This window comes from Electrophorus electricus, chromosome 20, assembly GCF_013358815.1.
Source record: "Electrophorus electricus isolate fEleEle1 chromosome 20, fEleEle1.pri, whole genome shotgun sequence".
Lineage (NCBI taxonomy): Eukaryota > Metazoa > Chordata > Actinopteri > Gymnotiformes > Gymnotidae > Electrophorus > Electrophorus electricus.
The window spans coordinates 10551636-10567301 of record NC_049554.1 but is presented as its reverse complement, the minus strand read 5'-3'; the positions used below and the strand labels follow the sequence as shown (position 1 = coordinate 10567301).

Sequence of the window (15666 nt, the reverse complement as noted above, 5' to 3'; positions counted from 1 at the left end):
TTCAGTGTCTGGTTTTGCTAATTTTGATCTAAATAAAACAAACGCTGCACCAGTGTTTATTATTTATTTAGGCATAAGCCTGTATTAATTCAGGGACATTTCTTAACTAAGAAGTGGAATAGGGACAATTTTTCTGAATACTGCGAAATTTACTGTCATTCCTGTTTTGCTTTATATGTTATATCTAGGAGGTTCTCATGAAGACTGGCACAAAACTCGGCCATTAGTGGTTACATATGTACGACCCGGAGGCCCTTCTGACAGGTACGCCTGAAAAATGATTTTGTTTTTGTTATTTTTATCTTTTTATCATTATTAGTATACAGTAGTTTAATGCTTTTATAAACATTTTGAAACTATACTTTTCAAATCCAACGACCATTTTGTGCTGCCTAGCTGTAGCTATACATTACATGTAAAAAACCATTTAAAAAAAAACTAGTATTGCCTGGGTAATATAATTACGCTCTCTCTTAAAAATTGTGCCAATTAAATGATTCAGACACATTTAACATCCATTACAAAACAGCACTTTTAGGAAACAGGAAAAACATTTTATGTCAGTATTCTTCAAAGTTTGGATCCATTTGAAACCACCAAGCAGTACTACAGTGTTTGTTGTTACTATTGTGGTGACCGTTGTTGGCCAGAGGAGAATGGGCCCCCCACTTTGAGTCCTATTTCCTCTCAAGGTTTCTTCCTCATGCTCTAGGGAGTTTTTCCTTGCCACTGTCAGCCTTGGTTTGCTCAATAGGGCTTGGACTCGGACATTTGTAAAGCTGCTTTGTGACCACATCTGTTTTAAAAAGTGCTTTATAAATAAATTTGACTTGATTTGTTTGCTTCCTTTCTTGCCTGTTAGGTCAATTTTTTTCTGACACTTTTTAAATACAGATCTTTTAAATCCATAAACATGTTAACGTGTTAACATGTTTGAGCCACCATCGCCACATGCTCCATTCATCAGCTTGGAGACACTGCTTATTTGCCGGGCTCAGTGTCAAGGAGTGGAACTTTTTTTTATTGAATTTTTCTACCTTTAATGTACTTCTGTGTACTCTGCAATAGCATTGTCTAGGAATATACATATATCAGTATAGGACTGATATGAGCAGATACTTAGTCTTAAATAAATAATCTGGATGGGGCAAAAAAACTTGATCAGGATATATCTAATCAGCACGGAGGATGTATCCTGAAGCTGAGAGAGAAAGAGAGAAATTTCTGCCGTCTGTGGCAAGTGCAGAAGGAATAACTGAACACACTGCATCTTGAAGCAGCACAGACATGTCAGTGTTCGTTCCAGGGCACTGCGGGTTGCTAATAATCAAACGCCCCACGACAGGTTGCAAAGAGCAGAGCCAAATGTGTTTTTTCCCATTTTCACCTCTTCCGTCACACGGTACCTCTCTGAGCTGCTGGTATGAGTTGTCATTCTGGTTCTGGTATTTTATAAAACATTGGCGCATCGCCTGCAGGGGCTCCCCAACTTTGAAGTGTAAACATCACATATCCAGGAGGGGTGGCGGTCAAGGATGTACTGCACAAACAATCGAGCTAGAGCCTTCTAGTCATCTGGTCTGTGTTGTTATGGCAGCACTGCGTGTTCTCTTTCATCCTGTCAGTGTAGCCAGTGACCCAACAATGCACAGCAGTTTACAAAAGATGGACTTCAGAACATTATTAGTGTGTGCATGTGAAAACATATGACCTGTTCATAAGTTTAAGATCATGTATTTCCCTCTAGTCATCTCATGTCTTAGATCTTGAATTTCCATTGGAATACCTCATGTGAACCCTAGCTTTTTTTTATGAAATGTAGAAAAATAGCTTTCACTTATGGGCGCTAGGCTTCCCTTTAAAGGAACAGAAGTTGTACACACGGTGTACCACAAACATTGTGAGAGTTGCAAACATGAGACAATGACAAGTACTCACTATTCACTACACTACACTGCCTGGTGTGTTAGTATGTAAGTACATTTGATTTATAGAGCACATTTAACACATCGGCATCAACCAAAGTTAGGGATAAAAGACATGGCTCAAAACATATCATATAAAATGTACTACAAATGGAAAAATAGCCTCATCAGCGTGTATTGGCATGTACCATTGATTAGTGAAGCACATGACCATAACTCCCTCACCCCTCCACCCCCATGTCTCACCCTGTTTGTGCAGGGAGGGCACACTGAAGGCAGGGGACCGGCTCCTAAACGTGGATGGTGTGCCCTTACACAGCGCCACCCACAGTGAAGCCCTCAGCGTGCTGGCCCAGTGCGGTCAGGAGGCTCTCTTTCAGATTGAGTATGACGTGTCCATTATGGGTGAGTGGAGCTGTTACACCCGCATAATGACCCTGCGCCTTCCTCTCCTGCACGAGCCAGAGCATTAGCCCAAAATCCACCTCTCTTTAGTAGAACACATCGTGTAGTTAAAAGTAGATATGGATTTTTTTAATGTTATGGGATATATATGTATTTTGCTAAGAATGTTATTTATTGTAATTTCTGCAAACCGATACAATATGCTATAAGTGAGAGGCTGTATGTTATATTTAAACAAATGTAAGTGTTACAGCATATGCATACATGGACTCAAAGGATGTTTTGCAAAGAAATGCCCACTACGGACTTCAGAACATGGCCATTTGGTTTAATGAATCCTGAAAGCACAGAATTTATAATTTATTTATAAATGCTTTGGATGATGGCAACATAAGGTATGATTCCGGGGCTACAAGACTGGGACACGTTTTCACACATGAAGTGAAAATATAGCACATTTCTCTCAAACTGAAGTGCTTGATTTATCAGTGACATTTCGATCCCTGGTTTATCCTATCAATATCATGTTATGTACTGCTAAATCTCATAATGTTAGAAGAAAATTTGGGAGGCAATTTGAGTACATCAGAAGTGGCACCACACGCCGCCTCTCCTCAGAGAGCTCAGCCCGTCTTTCTAACTGCCCCTCTCACATGCCAACAGTGCCTGCTCCATCTGGCTGATCAGTAGGTTACTGACCTCAAGTCCCCAACTACAGCAGGGAATTTTTTACTTACACCTGTACCCAAACCCAGACACATGAAGACAGGGTAGAGAGTGCCTCCCTCCCCTGACCCATCATTTGGGCATTACCCACAGACTAGGTGGTCAGAGAGGAGGTTTTGCCCTCCCCCATCATTATTCTATTATTGTTCTACTGTTCTTTATCATGCTTTCACTAATGTGTTAATCCATAATTCGGTATTGCATTCGTTTAAGCAACAGTTCAGACTTCCTCATTGTTATGGAAGTACATTTTTGAACTGTAGGATTTTCTTAACAAAAACATGCATGCTACTTGTTGTCCTTGTTAGCCAGTATGTGAACTGTTTAGTATCTGCAAGCAACTTTCATGCTATGTACAGGTCACTGCATCTCTTTTCTGACCCGTAACATGGCTCTGATTTATTTTTTTCAGATTCTGTATCAAATGTCTCTGGCCCTTTGCTGGTAGAGATAGCCAAGTCACCTGGAGCGAGTCTGGGCATCACGTTGACCACTGCCACACACAGGAACAAGCAGGTCATCATCATCGACAAGATCAAAGCCGCCAGCGTGGTAGACAGGTAACCACCTGACACACACCTCAACAGTGCACCCTTCACACCACCATAGCTTTTAGGCTTCTGGCTCTGTGGTTATTGCAGCAGTGATATCTTAACGCAGTCTTCATCATAGACAGTAATGATTTCCAACCACTTTAATGAACAAGATTACTGTTTAGTGCATGTACACACCTGCAGTTCTTTAATCACCAATAAGGTCTTTATTATGTGCCTTACAGCAATGAGTCAGTTACAGTGCTTCCTCCATGTGCTTGTGCAGGTTGGGAGCTCTGCACGTGGGCGACCACATCCTCTTCATTGATGGCACCAGTACAGAACACTGCTCTGTCCTAGAAGCCACCCAGCTGCTTGCCAGCACCTCAGACGTGGCCAAGCTTGAGATCCTGCCTGCCCATCAAATGCGTCTCCCCAGCAAAACCCAGGACACTGGTGGGGAGAGCTTATTAGCTTATTAGCATAGCGAGCACATAGAAATAAAGCCTATTATTTGATAATAGCCAGATAAAACCTGGAATGATCAGCCGCATTCGAGAGCGATGCTTCTGATGGACATCAGGCTTATTGACTTGCCTGGCACCGCATCGGTGTGTCAGAGCAAATTAATGGAATAGAGTCATGGGTTTGAATTTAATGATAGAGCCATTTATCATCCATGATTGCTGTCCCTCAGGGGAGAACTACTAATAAGTTAGAAAAGGGTCTTCAGAACTGTTTTTTCAGCTTGCCCCTATTGGGAAATCTCTGATCAAGCATCTGATGGTTCGCTTTTAATGCCACAGTGAAGATGTAGTGTTCCATAACAGTGGTCTTGAAGGGAGGCTGCGGCGGCTTTTTGGCGGCATGAGTCAGGTCAGTGGGACTTTGCAAGAGCCAGTTTGCGTCCACATTCCACAGCCTCTCCTGTTCAGACTAAATAAATTAATTGTATTTTGGTTTGCTATTAACTTTAAGGCTTCCTCGTTTGTAGAAGTGTAGTGTCAAGTGAGACCATGGTACAGTGTTATGCTTGTGCAAAACATACTTTTTAGATAAGACGTGGCATTTCTAGTCTAGTGTACTTTTGCTTTTTCTTGCTAGCCAGCTATATTAATGTGCTGCATAACATGAGCTGTGCATTAATCTGCATTACCTTGAAAACTATTTTCCTCTTTTCTCCTTGAAAAAATATCAGGTTTATAACACCGATGGATCTCAAGCAGTATTTAGCAGTTATAGACTAAATCAATGCTGATGAGCCTAAATAATGAATTTCCCTCACTTATTGAAATAATGAATTTTTAATATGTAAATATTGTCAGATTTTCAAAATACACCATTCATTCCCCAAGTCCATACAGTTATATAGGAAATTTAAGTCCATTTGGAAATCACTGTTTCTCTGATGTCACGAGAACAAACTCATTTACATATCTCCAGCTATTCAGCCTACATCAATTTAGCTCATTTATCCTATATCTGTCTTAAAGGCACAGTAACAGAAACAGCCTGTTCAATTCTAAGGGATAAAAATAGGCTAAATAATAGTCATGTAAAAATGACTGTGAATTGTTGGAATATAAAACCACACAAACATTCTAAGTGGACATCAAGGAAAAACATACTATAAAAGAAAAATGTAGGATATGGCTACTTTAATCTTCTGAACTAGTGAGTGGTGTAAACTAGGCCACAACACTTTCTTATTTATTATCATATCATGAATTTTATATTCCACTCTCACAGGAGTACACAGATTGAGTCCAAATGAGAACACTGGAAGCAAAGACTTGTAGCCCATGCACACACACACACACACACACACACACACACACACACACACACACACATACACACACACACACACACAAACATGCACAAGTAGCCTGCTATGTCATCTTATCTGGTGTCATCTCGTTTAATTAGACCCTCTTCCTGCTTAATGCCGCCCCGTGAGCTTTGGACTACAGGCCAGATTTAATCATGGAGACCCACTCACCCTAGAAATCACACACAGATACTCAGCTCCGGCTCTTGTGGGGGTTTTGTGCCATATTTATACATGGGAACATTTGATGGACAGATGTTTAATACTCCATAGCACAGTGGATTAATGGACTTATTTCATTTACCATATTTGGAGCTCATGCTTAGCCTTGGGAATGTTTCTGTGCTGCAGAAGAATTTGTTCTTTAATGCTTTGATAGCTGGAGATGCTTCCTTTATGTTTCACCAATTTAGTAAATGTCCCTAATAACAAACGTCTTTAGAAAGTGATTTGAGGACAAGTACCCAGTAAAAATGAATGAATTCTTCAGGGTACAAGAACGCAAAGGGTGTAAAATCCCCTTTGATGTTCTTCGTAGTCTTCCTGCCATCAGGGAAGCATCTTTTCAAACCCACAAACCCCAGATGCTCCACACTTTCATCCTACACATGCCTCGCAACTCCCACCCTGCTCAACAACGCCTCCTATGTGCCACTGTGCCTCACGGCAGATTAGAGAAAGCCCCCTCCTCACGGGAGAATGCCCTCACACACAAGCCATGCATCACTGTGCCGGGGATGAGCTCTTGAGTTTATAGGGTTTATCCTCTCACCACCACCTTTTCTTGGGCTGTTGGACAGATTTGTTCAGACAATCATTTGCTTCTAGCAAAACATGTTTCATGCCACTAATGTGTGCCCGTGGGCAGTAAGTGGGTCAACTCCCTGTGGGCAGCGGTATGAGGGTGGATGCAAGGATGCAGGTATTGAAAAGCTGCATTTGCGAGTGCACTGTGGCTTCCAGTGAGGCTTTAATGAAGAAATGACACCGAGCAGTGAGGCTTGCTTTGAAGTTACAGTGGAAACTCGACCTGGGGGGGAGAGGCCCTCACCACATGAAAGTTTGATCTCATTTTCTTTTAAATATCTTGGGCATGAAAAATATGAAGATGAGGCATATGTAAATGTAACATATGGAATGGTATGCCAAGTTTAATGACTTGCTATTCCTGATGGGAACTGCCTTGTGAGTTTATGAAACTCTTGGACAGCTTTAAAAAAAGTGTTGTTGAGTCAAGTGCTAGCTTGCATTTGTTGCATACATCTAAAAATGCAAACAACACTATGACAGGATACTTTTTGTGCAATTTTAACATGTCTCTTCTGAAAAATTTGTCAGCAGTTCAGACCTAAATGTTTCTCTCCTCTTAGTTTTGAATCCTGTTTACGGTGCACTGAAGTAGCTTCTTAAGGCCAGCATTGTTATCTTCTTAATGCATTTAAACTCCAAAGTATGGGCCATGTGCCTGGCAGTCATTGCTGTCTTAGTTTTGCATCCACTCCCACATCGAGGTGTGTTTCCTGGAGAGATGAGGCGGACGAGCTTAAGATAATCCTTGATGGAGGCGGGATTTGCCACAGCTGGATTTGCAGATCAAAGAGCACAAGCTGTCTCCTTGGAATTCATCTGTAAAGATGGCAGCACTGACCTTGCTGACCTTTGTGCTTGTAGACCTCCTGCAGTGGCATGTTGGTTTTACCTTCCCAGATTTTTTGCAGTTTATGATTGATTCTAGTTTTTGGGTGCGAGATTAGTGGTGCCTTTAAATGTTCTTATATGATGTGAGTGTGTGGCTCTTATTAAATGCCTTAATGTGCTCACAAACACACACACACACACATACTTACACGCACACTCACACACGTCACAGGATGTTTCAAAGCTTCTTAGGTTTTTGCTCATCCCGAGACAGAAGCTGAGAGTTAGCTAGCACCTGTCAGATCGTTCAACAAACATGATGTACGAGGCTGAAGTAGAAGTGATGATCACCTGCACCCTCAGTCATCACTCCCACCCTGCATCACTTCAAATAGTAACGTTGGCTTACAGCAACTTTTTTTTGTAAGAGAAGCTCAGTTAAATCCAAACTTTTTTGATGTGAAATCCATGGAGTATTGGTTGGTCACATTCCATCAGTATTGCCAGGTTGTAGATGTAGAAGTCAGTGAAGTATCGATGTAGTACATAGAAGTCATTATTTCCGTGTTCCCTGTTAGCAAACTGTAGGCATCTTTTTACTGTATTGTTGTGTATGTCTAGCATAGATTGTTTTGGAAGATTGTTATAGAAGATGCTGCAGCACAGTGCAATGAATAGAAGCATAGTTTGCAAACACACACACACACAAACACACACACACACACACACACACACACACACACACACACACACACACACACACACAAAACCCACACAGTTATTCATCTTGCCACTAGCAGATAGAATTTCAGTAAACCATTCCAAATGGACTTCCTCATTGTTATGGAAGTACATTTATTTTCCAGGCCAATGTATTTGAATGCAGATGATCATTCAAATGTGAATTAAGCAGACCTCCGGGACTCCAAATGAAGGATTTAAACTCTGTGAGGATTATTAATGGTGGGAATATATACAAAGCTAAGCAGCATGACCATGCTGTAGCATCTCTGTGCAGAACACTGTACATTCTGGACAACCTGGGAAATAACCCTTGGGGGGTGTTTGGTGGGGCGGTATTATTTAAATGGGTCACCTCAACTTGTACTTGTTTTTTGAAAATCTCGAAAATCATTATATAATGATTACCAAATATGATATTTACAACACAATGAATGATTCAAGAACTCAGTGGGACTGGGTTTGTCTGTATAGGGAATATTTAACCTCTCAAATACATATGTTTTTGGTATGTCTGCAAATAATGTGTAATGTTAGTTTGCCATAGCAGCAGTTATAGCATGTACAGCATGGATGAGGAGCTGAGCATGTTGAGGCACATATGAGAGTGATGTTATGGTTTTTGTTTGTTTGTTTGTTTGTGTGTGTGTGTGTGGGGGGGGGGGGGGTGTGCGCACGCATGTGTTGGTTTGTACAGTGAAAGTCCAGAAGAGTGACCACTCTCATTCTTGGGACCCCTGTGTGAACTATTGCCACTCTAGTCACTGTAAGAACTCCACCTGGACCACCACCTGCAGCAACCCCTCCAGCACTCATGACTACTGTAAATGTAAATACAAGCATCTCTGACATCTTATTGATCCAGCCATAATAGACAGCAGAAATGATGCAGAGCAAATCATTCTGCCACTCAGCCTTGCTGAAAATGTAACTGGACCTGTTCTTTAGCCTAGAGCAGATGTTTCCAGACTCAGTGCAGGGAGCTGTATGCACTGCACATATATTTTCATTCATTTGGTGTTCTCTGCTTGCACACACTTGATTCAACCTGAGTGTGAAAATTATCTGCTGGATTAGGTTAGTCATTTTTGAGTGGGATGAATCCCCGAGTTGTGCAGTGCGGCAATCCGCCATAATTGACACTAATCCAAAGAAACCACTGTACCACCACCTTTTGTCTTTTTCTGTCTCTCAGCTGCCCATTCTGGAGGCTATGGGGTAATTGAAAAGCTGTTAAATTGGTAATGAAGTTCATATATGGTAGAGGATAATAGTATAAATCCTATCTAGAACCAAAGAAAGTCTGAATCCACTGTCTAGAACCAAAAAAATTGGAAGACAATTGTAAAATAATCTGGCCACAAACTGCTTTATTAGGCTTTTTTGACATTGTTACAAAACAGTCTTGGCACATAAGGAAGCCAATAAGCATACAAGAAATTCAGTTACACCTACAATCCTTTTTTATTAGGAACACCCACCTTACACCCAAAGTTCACTTAGGTACACCTAAGGTGCACATTAAGTACACCTAATTAACATCCTCTTATCAAGTGAATTTTATAGATGTATGATGACAGACTGTAGGCCATCTGTTGCTCTGCATACATTTCAGCTACCCTTAAGCCCACCCTCAAGCCCCCTGATCAGATGACTACTAAAGGGGTCTGGGTGTTTTTGTTTGTTTGTTTGTTTTTTTGATGACCGGGTATGGTCTTCCACCTAAAAACATCCCATGCCAGGCCTGTTGTAAGAAAGTGACAAGCTGTTGAAGGCTAAAATAAACTGCTATCCAATCGGACATAGACACAAACTGTATGCATCCAAGGTGTTTCTAATGAATGCTTCTAATTAAGTGAGTGGTGAGCATGTATTCTACTTCCAAACATTTCTGGCTTTCTAAGACAGCTAAAAAATCCTTGTGTCCTGTGGGAATGTTACGGTTAAAGTAAATCTAATTAATTTTTTTAACTATTTGAGAGAGAAATAGAAAACAACTTGTGCAATGTGAAGTTAAAAGTAGAGAAGCAAAATGTTAGAAAAAAAACCTGATTTCACTTTGGTAGAACAAGAAACTACAGTCTATAGCCCTGTGTGTGTGTGTGTGTTTCTCTGTGTCTCTATTACTAGCTCTAGTCTCCAGTAATTTCTCTCCGGGCTCCACGGCGACGTCAGGCACAAGCAACCCGTCTTCGAACACTCTACCCCGCATGAGCCATCCCATGAGCCCTCGCAACTCCCTGCTCAAGAGGAGACAGAGGAAAAAAGATCATAAGAGCTCTTGTAAGCCACTGGGTGTGTGTGTGTGTAGGTGTGTGCGCATGGGGGGTTGGGGGGTGGGGGGATGTGAGTGGTTCTGTGTGTGTGTCTAGGTGTGTGTGTGTGTGTGTGTGTGTGTGTGTGTGTGTTTGTGTGATCTCACAGTATGCATACAAACATACAAACTCATAGCATACAAATGTCTAAATGGCATTCATAAGCTGTGTGTTTGTGTGTAGATTTTTAGTGTGGTAGGCTGAAACTTCAAAATCTCAGCTTTCTGGCAAAGGAATGCTGCAGATGATCTGAAGTTATGAGAAGACAGAACTATCTTCGACCACTTTAATATGATCCAATTTTGCTTTGCATAGAGGACTCTGCTTCAGTCGTTCTCACAGTTCTCGTGAACTTTCCATACATTTATAATGGGATACATGTACTCTCCCCTATGGAATCATTTTTGGCTAGATTTCCAGTATGCTTATTCAAAGCTATCTGTCACTGTAAAATAACATGAAATAAATGTTTATCACCAGTGGAAATATTAATTTGGAGTGCTTACCAATACTGAACTTTTATTTCCCAGTTGGCTCAGTTGTACTTACCAGGTTCAGTGGCTTCAACGTCACTTACCAGAAGTGGTATTTCTCCTTCTTCAGCAGCATCTCTCGCCTCCAGTTCAGTGGGACCAGGAGGCCAGATAGTGCATACAGATTCCAGTGAGGTCACCCTAAGAGGAGATCCTCTTAATGGCTTCGGAGTTCAGTTGCAAGGGGGAATATTTGCTACTGAGACCCTCTCCACACCCCCAGTCATCCGTTTTATAGAGCCCGACAGCTCGGCAGAAAAGTGAGTGACACACTAATTTACACACTAATTCTGGGGAACTGACACTGCCGAGTTCTGATCCGAACCTTTGTTATAACGCATCTGTTTCAAAACTTGGATGATCCTAAAGACCCAGATTGTGTGCTTGACTTGTCTTAGATTCAGGTTTTTCCTAAAATCTTAAGTGTTTGTAGGTCAGGATGGTTGTCCCCAGCTAACTAACCACTAAGTAACCACTATTAACCAATTAATAGTGTAAAATGCTGACACACAATTAACAATCATAGTTCTCATTATTCTCTTAGAGGACTAGTCATAATGACAATCAAATGGCAAGAATTATTGGAAAACAGTATGTTAAAAGGAGGTTATTACACAACACATATGGTTGTGTTGTTTTGTATAAACTATTAATGGGATTTTTTACAGCTATATCAAATGTGTTCTTACTGGGTATAATGCTAGGCCATTGAGAACTTACTAATAATGTGCAATGGAAGAGTATGTGCATTTGTGTTCATGGTACTAATGTTCTTCTGAAGATGTGGGCTGTTTAAGCAGGATTGATTGGGTGATTCACCTGCAGTCACATTTATCTCTTTTATGTTAGCGCCTTGTTCCTGCCTTTGATCAGATCACAGAGTATGCATGGGTGCTGATGTAGCTTCCAAAGTAGGCTTTTGTAATCTGCTCCCAGATGCGCACACACACAAACACACACATGCTCACACACACACACACACACACTCCAAAACACACACACACCTCCCCTCATGGCATGTATATATTTCTCAGAGCTTGGTGAGTGTCTACACACTACTTAAAGAACCTCCCCATATGTAAGCAGTGTTCTGTCACCATTTCATCCCCCACTCTGCATTAGCCGCTCCTCACTGCATCTCATCTCCTGCTTGCCCTCCACGTCCTGAATTGTGATTCAAATCCATTTATTCTGTGATTATATGAAAATTATACTGAAAGATGCCCTGAGAAGCTGGCATGGGTGGGGGTGGGGGTGCACAACAGTATCTACAGTCTCTGTACTTTACAGGGAAGTTATCCAGGACTCATCAGACCAAATGTGAGTTGACTTCATTTCAGAATCTGGGTCAGAGCTCATGGGAAGAATTTCCCCTCTTATCAGTGCAATTTCAGGTTGGGGTTTCATCTTGAAAAGGGTTGCTCAGGCTGTGTGTCAGGCTTGCATCGCGTGGGGCAGGGAAGCTCATCAGGCCATCAGTAGGTTATAGTTTCAGGTCTCGTTAGAAACAATTGGGTTCTCCATCAGTTTTGTTTGTTTTTCTGTATGTTTCTAGTGTCCTGTATGTTTCAGGTCTGACAGGCAGTTTTCTGGAGAAGCTCTCTGCAACTGTTGGTTTTTGTTTTTTGCTTTGACATAACTCTCAGATATAAAGGCCAATTTTGTCTATGCAGTTAGGGAGAGATTCGATTCCTTTTCCCAAAGTCACCAAAATACATGACCTCTAATTTACTTCTACCTTGTCTTTACTGGAGGAGGTTTTTTCAAAGCACCTCAATTACTTGGTGATGTCTGATTTAACGTAACATGCATGCAGTGGATGTGGAGGTATGGGCCAGACTTCAACCAGTATAAGGTGACATACTAACATCATTCTAATGTTCGCTTACTTTACTATAAGCATTTTGTTTGTATTTTTAATTTTAATATTCACGCTTATTATAAAGCCAATGTCCCATGTCCTAGTGGGTGTCTTTGCACCAACAACAGCACCAGCAATATCACCACCAATTTTAGGTCTTATTTAAAATCTCTTCTTCAACTTTTGGCAAGTATGCAACTGGTATGACTGAGACTTTCCTTTACTGAGTTGACATCTAACTTGAGAATAGTAAAATTACATCAGAAATTTCTCTAGCATGTCAGTGTACCATATAGTCTCTATTTCCTTTTACTTATTAAAACCTTAACTGACTGACTGACTCCACTCCCAAATGTGCAAAACAATCTTCTTATGTTTTAAAGCTTGCTTGAAACCTCTAAAGTTCCTTTTTATAGACCCATCTTTAGCTCCCATCACAATCCTGAATTTTCTGAGAGCTGACTCTACAGAGAGCTTTATATACCGACTTACTGCTAAAGCAGATGCAGTCTAATGGACTGCAGGTCTGGACTGGAGTTTTTAAAGGATTGAAGTGAGCTTTGCTGAGGCTAACATCATCACAGAGTGAAGAGGAACCTGACCCTAGATCAATACTCTTGCTCTTCAATGCTCTGAGAGTACAGGAACCGATGTGGCGCCTCCTAGACGGTAGCAGGCTGAACCTCAAGACTCAACTGACTGGCTGACTTGTACTTTCCATGAGTGTATCTCATTCAGTGTTTTACTTCCACTATTTTTTTTCCTCTATAGGCCTCTACCTTAGATGTCTTTTAAACATTAATACATGGTCTAATTTTAGAATAGTTTCGTGACAATACATATTTAGAGTTTAACCTCACAAAACATTTCTTTCCACAGCCATATGCATGCCCTGCAGTTTAAAGTTCCCTGGCTTTCCTGTGGGGTAAGCCTGCCACACATGGTGGTCTAACATAGTGCCCCAAAACTACTGCAGCCTCTCTAAAAGCCGACAAAGGCTTGCACAGGACATTTGTTCGGGTTCTGGTTTCAGACACTGGTACACTCTCTCAACATAAGTCAAGACTGACTCATACTTCATCAATCATATCTAATGAACATATGCAGGAATATGTTAGTTGAATGATGTTTGTTACTCGTATGTGTGATCACATATATTTTTGGAATGCAGAAGTCACAGAGCTCACAATGTCCTAATTTCTGTTACATTATGGTTAAATGTTGCACATATTCTGTCATCCACTGCAATCTATAGTGTGGTGCACGTTGCTAAGTGTCATTAGCCAAGTCGATAGCGCCTCTGTCGCAAAGGACTTCCCCTCGTGCATTCTCATGGCCTCTCAGCTGCGACAGACGTATGTCACTCTCAGCCTTTCAAATACATTTTCTTTCTATTTCTGCAGATTTGCTCATCAACTGCCTGTCTTTCTTTTTGCCCTAAAATGCATGCTGGCAAAAATATGGGAAATATATTATGCTATGCAAGGTCTCAGCACCTGGGACCTGTCTCAGTATCTTTTAGTTGGATATTTCAAGTACTTGAGTGCATTGCACTTTGGCCAATAATGCTCGACGTTGTTCCTTTGGCAGGTGCGGGTTGTTACAGGTGGGGGACCGGCTTTTGTCAATCAATGGAATTCCCACAGAGGATGGAACCCTCGAGGAGGCCAATCAGCTGCTTCGTGACGCTGCTCTGACCAATAAGGTCACACTTGAGATTGAATTTGATGTAGCAGGTTTGTTAAAGCTAAATATCGAGTTTACATGGCTTTTTAAAACCCACCCTGGAAAAAAAAACAAAAAAACAAGACCTGTTCTATGGTTTAATAACACCCTAATTAAAAGTCATGTATGATGAATTCTCTTAAAACATTTTTTACAGTGATAAAGTCTACCATGTCTTCAAACCTCTTTTCACTAGAGTCTGTAGTGCCAAGCAGTGGTACTTTCCACGTGAAGCTGCCTAAGAAGAAAGGAGTTGAGCTTGGCATCACTATCAGTGGTAAGACCGAATGCCATGTATCTACAATAGCATCCTCCCTCTCTGACTGTAGATCTGGGAAGACTCTTATTGTGGAAGTAGTGACACAAAGTGGTCAGTGGTAAACATATTATTTTATTTATTTATTCTTCATTTCACACTTTGTTCCATTCATTGTTGCTTTCATCAGTTGCAACTACATATTTTTATTACTGAATTAATCATTTTTTGATTTTTTTTTCTGTCTCTATTACACATCTTGCTTTGCCTGCTGTATGACTAACATTCTCATCCACTACAACAGAAAATAATACCACATAAGACAACTTCAAAGTAAAAATATATATATGTCTATATATTTATTTTTATTATTATTTTTTTTTTTTTTTGCTACATTCTTAAAAAAGGAGTAATAGGACTAAATGCTGTTGATTTGAGCTGATGGGGTTCTATGTATCCGTGCAGGGACACACCAGTTTTGGAGTTTTTTAATTATAAATGTATAATTTATTATTAGTGGTTTAATCTTTTCAATTGAAGTGCAATCTTGTGCTCTTTGACAGGCTAGTTTGACTGAATAAGAGCCCTAGTCCGCATGACTAGAGTCCCCTAGCCTGAGCTGAACATCCATTAACCAGTGTGTGTGACACTGCCGGTGACCCACAAATACCCTCCCATTTTGACATGTAGCCATGCAAACCACCTCTGTAACCTTATCCCAATTACACCGTTCAGCCTTTTCCTTTTCGTTGAGCACCTTTAAATGCTTGAGGAACTGTTATTGCACACAGTTCCATACACAGCCCTCAGAGGGCGCCCTTGGTTTTGAGTGCCTTCTTCATCCCTTGAATGTAACTCTGTAATTTGTATCATAGTCAAAGCAAATCTATTTTCAGTGCATGTTGTTTTTACTAATGATTCTCTTATGGTTTTTTTCCCCTAACAAAGTCTAATTTAGTTCCAGTTTTTCTCATACTGTTGTTTCTGTGTGTCTGTGAGTGGGTGGGTGGGAATGTAAACTTGTTGCTGATGCACCTTCTTGCTTCCAACAGCCAGTAAAAAGCCAGGTGAACCTCTGATCATATCCGACATAAAGAAAGGAAGCATGGCTCACAGGTAGGACCAATGCTACAAGCTCCAAAACAAAAATACCTTTATTAATAAAGGGGGGGTTCTA

At 40.9% G+C, this 15666-nt stretch overlaps 1 protein-coding gene across 5 annotated transcripts in view; it reads left to right on the top strand.

Moving 5' to 3' along the window:
* grip2b (glutamate receptor interacting protein 2b) overlaps positions 1–15666 on the top strand; it is a 52290-nt gene that overhangs the window by 21906 nt on the left and 14718 nt on the right. For 4 of the 5 annotated variants that reach the window (XM_027020209.2, XM_027020208.2, XM_027020207.2 and 1 more), the window contains exons 6-15: positions 189–264; positions 2185–2330; positions 3469–3616; positions 3876–4045; positions 8497–8628; positions 9930–10082; positions 10718–10907; positions 14099–14244; positions 14430–14510; positions 15542–15605. In XM_027020209.2, the coding sequence (XP_026876010.2) occupies positions 189–264; positions 2185–2330; positions 3469–3616; positions 3876–4045; positions 8497–8628; positions 9930–10082; positions 10718–10907; positions 14099–14244; positions 14430–14510; positions 15542–15605 (1306 nt within the window). The remainder of the gene's footprint in view (positions 1–188; positions 265–2184; positions 2331–3468; positions 3617–3875; positions 4046–8496; positions 8629–9929; positions 10083–10717; positions 10908–14098; positions 14245–14429; positions 14511–15541; positions 15606–15666) is intronic. The other variant, XM_027020210.2, reaches the window with a different exon arrangement.